The sequence below is a fragment of the Parasteatoda tepidariorum genome, chromosome 10 (genome assembly GCF_043381705.1).
Source record: "Parasteatoda tepidariorum isolate YZ-2023 chromosome 10, CAS_Ptep_4.0, whole genome shotgun sequence".
NCBI classification, from domain to species: Eukaryota; Metazoa; Arthropoda; class Arachnida; order Araneae; family Theridiidae; genus Parasteatoda; species Parasteatoda tepidariorum.
In genome coordinates this window covers 38934898-38942979 of record NC_092213.1, presented here as the reverse complement: position 1 = coordinate 38942979, position 8082 = coordinate 38934898, and the positions used below count along the sequence as shown (strand labels likewise).

Sequence of the window (8082 nt, the reverse complement as noted above, 5' to 3'; positions counted from 1 at the left end):
TTGAGTTGCTCTAAGCCAAGTTTTGAGGTGTCGAAGAGTTGAAAAGGAACGTTTTGCTGTAGCTACACCAAAAAAAAAAAAAAAAAAAAAAAAAAAANAAAAAAAAAAAAAAAAAAAAAAAAAAAAAAAAAAAAAAAAAAACTGACCTACCTAGATATATATGCCCCTTTAAATAATCTCTGAAATAATTTATTTCTTTTGTAAACTATTAAAAAAATTATTACTTTTATTTTTTTTTAAATATTTTTTTTGGGGGGAGGGGGTCATGACCCCTGTGACCCCCCCTCCCCGCTGGATCCACCACTCGCAGCAACCTTTCAATGCCGGATCGAAAATGAATCAAAATGGATAAAAAAAATGAATTGCTTTTTAAGACTAACAAATATTTAATGCGTCGAAACGACATTACTTTCCGGTCTCCCTAATAGTAAAGGCGGAAGCTGACTGAGACGGCCTTGGCCCGTTCTAGGATGTAGTACCGTAGAAGAAGATATATTTTTTTTCTTCTTAAGATCAATACACATGCCACTATTATTATAGTTATGTTCATATATGGCATTGGAACGCAACGTTAAAAGTTTTTAAAGAAATACGTAATAATAATTAAAATATGATGTCTTGTGTTGTGATTCTGAATTGCTAGTATATATCTTTATGTAATATAGCGTCAAATGAGGCAATGGGGGTTTGGAGTAAGATAAAGTGTAGCACTTTTATGACAAATTGGAAGAAGGGATCAAAAATATCGCGAAAAAATTGCAATATCACTTACGAACAACTTCGCATTCAACTGGGCCGTAGCTAGAGTACGGAATATGGGGGTTCAAACATTACAGACCCGAAAATATAGAACAATATGAAACATTTGTTTCTTTTTAAATGTTGTAAGAAACATAGCATACAAAGCAACGAAATAAAACAGAGTAAGACATGGCTGTTGCAATTATAATAGGAAGGAAAAGAATGGATTAAGAACCAAAAAACGGAAGGATCACCACCAAAACTTCCTTAGGTAATGGTGTCACCATATGAAAAATACAAATTGTCATTTAGAATAAGGATTCTAGAATTCATACTAATTGTTTTTTAATTTCAAAGAGTTAATATTTTTAAACCCATTATAATGTCTATTATAAGATGAGAGAAGAAATAACTTAAAGTTTATCAGCAAATATTTTTATACAGACATCAGTTATCGCAAATTTCTTTTAGAAGATATTAGGTTTCCTGCTTGATCAAATAGGTTCTTTGAAAGTCAAAGACAGTCCTTCTAACTAGATACTGCTCCAGTCCTTGCAACTAAAGACATAGTGCTTTTTCCCGTTTCTCTTGCAGCATAAGAATGGCCATCTTCTTCCCCAGACTTGAATTCTATAAATATTTTTATTTTATCCATCTTGGAAGTTATGCTAAGCCTAATAAGACTTTGGCTTCCATTAAGAAATAATGGTGCTGGAAATATAATTGGAGAAAGTATAAGTGAGTTGCGGTCTATTGCAAAAAATTTGGTTTCTCTGCATTGAGGTCAAAAGTGGTTTCTGTAAAGGTTTGTGAGTATGCTAAAAATGATAATATTTTCTCGTTTATTTGAAATTTTGATTCGGAGATTGTTATAGTACACGGTACTTTCTAGTAGCTGGAATGCAAATTGGTGCAAAAATAAAGTGTAAGTATGAACCGTTTTCTGAGGATTAAATATTGAATCAAATTTATATTAGATAGTAGTTAGAATTTTCAGAATTAGGGAGTGAGAGCAAAAAATAAAATCTTGTAGTATTTGTTAAAGAGTAGCACGTAAAAAATATATTGAAAATGCAAGGAAAAAAAATTTAAAATTTTTTATAATTTTACTTTCTGAATATGACCACATGTATGAATTAAAAATCAGAAATAGCAGTTCCAAAATGGAAAAATATAACGTAGAGCTGTCTTTGTGGAAGTTATCGTAGAAAATGTTTTTCAATTCTGTAAATATTGGTATAGAACTCATAATTTTGAAATGGATATTATCTTTATTTGTGTTGTTCTGGCTTCCTATTGGTCTTGAAAACTATTTAAAGTGGTAGCATATTTACGCTAATGCTATAGTGACGCTTACCACTAACATTTGAGGCTCGAGGGAAATTTATTTACAAGTGGAAGTGAACTATAGCAAAACCAATATAGTTTCTATAAAACTTCTAGTCGGACTTAAAAGTAAGACAATTTCTCAAATTTACTTTTTACATATCTGTTTAAATTATTTATATGTGATGGTGAGCAAAATTCTTTTAACTCTGATTTATTAAAATATTGATTCTTCACTTTCGCTGCCAACTTGTACAGCCGATGAGAAATAATTTTCTTAGTGGTAGCAGCATTAGCGTTTTGGCGTATTAAATCCTGAAGTTTAAATTTTAAAAAGAAATAAAACAACCACGACGAATCAATAATTAAAAAAAAATATGTATATGAGATCTATAAGTTGGTTAGAGCCGCGATGGCTCAGGTGATACAGCTTTCGCCTTCCAATGAGGCAAACCGGGTCGAATCCCAGTCGATACGAATTCCGCACCCGGCGTGCATCGACCACAGTGCTGACGTAAAATATCCTCAGCGGTAGACGGATGATGGGTTAGAGTCCCCTTGCCGTTAGGCTAACTGTGAGAGATTTTCGTGGTTTTCCTAATCAAGCAAATGCGGGTTAGTTTAATCAAAAAGTCCTCCACGAAGGCAAATTTCTCCCAATACTCGATCCAGGAGTTCTCTTGTCTTCTGGATTGGGTTTAAAATTACAATGCTACGGAGTTAAACATTAGTAGCCGTAAACCCATAAAATTGGGTCGGCTGTTCAACGACGGTTATAAAATGAAATATAAAAGATATATTGGTTAGTTATGCTTATAGGTGTCCTAACAGTTTATTTTTAAAAAATTCTTCCAAACTAAAATGTTGTTTTAGTACCACTTTGTTAAATCTTTGTACAAGTCACACCAAGTACAATACTTTGTACATGATTGTACAAGTACTTTGCACAATCATGCACCAAGAACAATATTTCCTAAACTGAAATTTTGAAATCGTGGGAGGGTATGTAATGTAATAGGGAATTTTTTCTTCTAAATATCTGCTAGAGCGGTGGTGGTTCAGGGGATAGAGCACTCGCCTCCCAATGACGTGAACCGGGTCCGAATCACGGCAAGGTCTGGTTGATTCGAATTCTGCACCCAGCTTGCACCGACCACTGTACTGACGCAAAATATCCTCAGTGGTAGACGGATCATGGGTCAGAGTCCCCTTGCTATCAGACTAACCGTGGGAAGTTTTCCTCCTCACGTAACACAAGTGAGGGTTAGTTCCTTGAAAAAGTTCTCCACGAAGGCAAATTTCTCCCAATAGTTGATCCAGGAGTTTCCTTGTCTTTTGAATTGGGTTCAAAATTACAAGGAACAGTTGAACAAAATAAATATCTGCTTTTCACTCGCTAAGTTAAGCGGAACTTTTATAAGGATACATTTTCTTTAAAAAAAAATGTAATGGTGATCACAAAGATATTTAGATACTGACAGAAATCCTCTAAAATTCTTTTAGGCTCTTGGGAACCTTTTTAGACATTTCATTCCAAATACACTTATCAACATCCGACTTTTCATATCTCAATAATGAGAAAAGTACTGTTGTGAAAATAATAGTCATATACTAATATTTAAAACATTGATTATTTTCGTTTGTTAGCTGCCATTTAATTTTTTTAACAGAGTTCCTCTGATATTAGAAACTTTTTATAGTGGTAATAAAAATGAGATAAACCAAAATCATTTAATTGATTTTGACCAACGTTGCAAGTTATTTTGTTAAGAAAATACATTAATATGAAAGCTCAGTCCTACCATTAAACCTGCATGCTTTTCTTGCATTTGGTAGGGAATTTTTCTCAAATATTTAAAGTGATAAAAAATGTTTTACTTTAAAGTTTGAATTAAAATAATATTGATTACCACGAAAATTTAAATGTTTCTGTGGTGCATAAAAGGCCGAATAAGTGCGGTTTAATGCTTTAAAGTTCTGATGAAATTTTAAATGCATTTGCAGGCCTAGTTGTAATTTCACCATCACAAAAAATATCGTGAAGAGCAGAGCTCTCAAAGAACCTTAAAAAATATTCAGGTTTTAACCCACTCATCAAAACATTTTGAAGTTTTCTTAATTTCTCAACCACTTCAATTTAGATAATATTTTCCATGAATGTTTCAGACTTTTATACATCTAATAAGCTTCCAAATCCTGGTGGTAATCAAAAAGATTTAGCGACCCATTTTTAAAAAACAAGAAATATATATATTAGTACAAATTTTGCAACCACTTTAAATTTTTTGGTGCACCTTTGTGCGCCCTTGAAGTACTATAACTTCGGAATGGGCACCTTTGTACCAGGCATTTAAGCATTGAAATGGTGTCTAAAAATCGGAAATTCCTTCTAGCATTAATTTACCTTTATTACTACTGTTACATTTTTCTAAGACCCGTAGAAACCCTGAACAATAAAAAAAGAAAGAAAGAAAAACTCAATTTTAGTACCATTCTTGAAGTTTTGCACTACATCATCATTCATTCATGGGTAGGTTTCTAGCCCCATTTTCAGAGCTCTATCTCTAAACGACCATGGTAGAATTCCTACGTAATTTTGACCCTGGTGAAACGACATGGACATCACCTGAGCTGGTACCCACTTGTTCAACTTCCACACTACAACCAACAATCGACCACAATATTATATCATGTAAACAGCATAGGGGAAAATTAAATTAAGAAATTTTTCTACTCGTTTGTGGACAGTTGTAACATTTTTAACAATGGCCACTTTTTTTAAAAAATTTTAAACGATAGGACCATAGAGCTGAATTCATAAATAGAACCATAGAGCAGAATCAAAGTGATGTTTGATATGAACTTGATGTTTGATATGAATCATTTACATGTAATGTTGAGGAAAATAACTTTCTATTTACAAAACGAAGAATCGTACATTAAAACATAAACTTAGCTATCACTAGGATAAAATTTACTTAAAAGGGTAAAAAGTTGATATTAACAATGCAAAGCATTTCATTTGAAGTATTTTTCAAACTATGCTAAACATAACAAGATTAATTTCTAGAATTAAGAAAAAGTTTAAGAAATAAGTAAAAAAGGAAAGAAAGAGAAAGTAAATTCCAGAATATTATAAATTTTTCATAATAATTCCATATTTATTTTTTAAAAAAATAATAATTATAATGAAATTTGCATTTTAGACGAAAAAGTGGCCATCGGGTAGCAATAGGGAAATACACCCTTGTGCAAATTAATTGAAACAAACTTTTTTTTCGTGTTTTTTAAAGAAGATGTTTTGGGGTTGTTTCGGTTACAATGGGGTTGGACCTTTGCAGCCTATTGACGGTATGATGCGTTCTGAGCAGTACATTACAATGTAAAAACTTANAACCCAATTGACAATCTCTGGGCCATATGCAAGAATCGCCTATTAAATATGGACAGTACAACTATGGAGAAGCTAATCACGGCGTTAATTCATGTGTGGTATAAGGACACAAATATTATAAATGACGGTAAAAAATTAGTGGAATCCATGCCGAATCGTGTCCAAATGTTAATAAAGTGTCGTGGAGATCATATTTTGAACTAAAAATTTTTGGGTTTGTGTAAATTTAAATAAAATAGCATTTTCTCTTAGTTTTCTGAATTTATTGAGTTTCTTCAATTAATTTGCACAAGGGTGTAGTTTTTAAATCGCCATTTTTGTGGGCGGTGGCTGTTATTAACTGTTTCCTTTTGTAAACAGGTATATATTGTTCTTTCAAGATAAAATCTAATAATAAAATAATAATTCAACCAATTTTTATTATTTTTGAATTTTTTTTTTACAACCACCGGAACTTTACAATCACTGAAAAAAGCTTAAAATTTAGCAGCTATGGCTTATGTACTCAAAAAAAAAAAAAAAAAGAAATTTTCAAGTAAAAATGTACAAATATATACATAAATAATAAAATACAAAATTAGACTTATTCACGAATGTTGCACATGCATGCTGGGGAAAAATACAAATTACTAAGGAAGTTTTTACTAAAAACTTACTTCGATTAAAGAAAATTTTAATTAAAAATATTTCCTAGGATGCTACGAGTTTGAATTATTCGTTTTGAAAGATTATTTACAATTTTGCTAGCTAATGAAGGATTAACGTTAACGAATTCTTCCCATTCCTCAGTTGCTATTATTCGAGTAGCATTTTTAACGACGCATTCTTCAGCTTTTGATTTTAAATTTTCGGCATTGTGCAAGTCCGCAAATAAGAGAATTTCTAGAACTCTCTCTGACGACAATTTTCTGATCAAAAGCTTTTCGCACTCAACTTTTAATTTTTCCACGAAGTATTTCTCAGCAGCACTATACAGCTGAAAGGCAGATTCGCATTCCAAATCATCCAAAGTATCCGAATAAATAAACATTAACAGTCTATCCAATGTATTGGAGTCGATATCAGTTATGTGCACTACACCGTTTTTACTTTCGCACATGTCCTGTTCGAACATGGCTTGGAATACTGGTGATCGAGCTGATAAAACATTACGGTGTGCAGGGAATATTCCATCTCCAACACTTAGTTGAACATCAGTAAATTTTCTCTCCAAATACAAATGGCGCAAATCTTTTTTAAGATCTGCTGGAGTTGCATCCTGTTCTATTTCTTTGTCACGTGGCACTTGGTAAAGTTCCGTAATGCAAGACTCAGTCGTTCCATCAGAAATTGAAAGTTCTATTTGAAAAGTCAGCATACCATCGTTTTCATATAGCTTCCTGTCCTGAAGTAGCTTGCTTTTCGGCATCAGATTTAGAGTAACCTCGTTGGTAAACGTGTGTTCTACAGAAGTCTTGATAGCTTCTGTTGGTAATCCAACTCTATCTAACAGTGTCACCGAACATTTTAGAAAAAGGGGTTTCTTGTCACTTTTCCTCATCACCATAGTAACAAACCCATCTTCTTCTGTACGTCCGCTGAGATAGAACTCTATTTCGAACTTTAAACTTAAAGGAACATACACTCTTCTTCTATCATTTATATGACAGGAATCGAATTTTCGTATGTTCCATTGAAACAGGCACTTGTCAACAATGATCTCAGAAACTGCAATACACCTTGTGACGATGCTTTTTTTAGAGTTTTTAGCTTTTAATCGGCACTGAATGGTCAATGTATCGTTTGCTAAAAGCAATTCCCGTTCACTAAATAACCTTTCGAGGCTCATAAATTTGTTCGTTCCTTCGTTGTCTCCACGTTCCATGGGACGAGATCGAAAACGATCTTCAGCTACTCTAAACACTCCATTTGTGTCTACCAGTCCAATATCACCACTGACTTGAATGACTGTCGGGCCATCATCTTCTTCTGCTCTGAGCAAAAAACACGGAAATTCTCTTGATCGAAGTCCTTTCGGGTAGAATCTGAAGCGCCATTTTGTTCTATTCAGACTTTCTGCCAAAGTCCAAGGGCTGTACATAAATTCTCCACTTTTTAAGGAAATCGAGCTGAAGTTTTTTATATTCCATGTATAGACGAACTGATATGATTCAAGATCATCAACCATTGTGGCAATTTTAAATTAAAAAAGCAGATACTGAAAAAAAGAAGAATACTTTTAAATAATACGTGTAAACAGATTAATTGAGACAAATATGTACATATTTCGCAACGTTTCAGAAGAAAATGTTTCATTTAGTCGTGTATCTTAAGTTTTCAAATGATATCAGATTTGTTGTGCATTTTCTAAGATGACGTTTTTTTGGTGATTAGATAAAAGCTTTTTCTATCAAGTTTCCTTTTTGAGATAAACCAATGTATACTGCACTTAGCTCTTTACACAGTTGTTTCATTTAAACCTTTAAACAAGGTTCAAGTGATTTATCTGCAATATTGATTTGATTTTAAAATTTTCAATACTATTAATTTTAATATCAAATTTACATTTATATTTTAATTTTATAATTAAATAAAAATTATTTTCTATACCGACTTGTCAATAAAATTTTGAGATAGAATAT

The 8082-nt window shown here is 32.5% G+C and overlaps 1 protein-coding gene across 1 annotated transcript; it reads right to left on the bottom strand.

Annotated features, from left to right (window-relative positions):
• Window positions 1-5860: 5860 nt before the first annotated feature.
• On the bottom strand, window positions 5861-7784 carry LOC107440146 (speckle-type POZ protein). The gene has a single exon (XM_016052981.3). The coding sequence runs from the start codon at window positions 7626-7628 to the stop codon at window positions 6135-6137; it is 1494 nt and encodes a 497-aa protein (XP_015908467.1). The 5' UTR covers window positions 7629-7784; the 3' UTR covers window positions 5861-6134.
• Between the last annotated feature and the right edge of the window lie 298 nt (window positions 7785-8082).

Bases quoted from the DNA above. Each gene is read 5' to 3' on its own strand.
- LOC107440146 (XM_016052981.3), bottom strand. From the start codon at position 7,628: ATGGTTGATGATCTTGAATCATATCAGTTCGTCTATACATGGAATATA.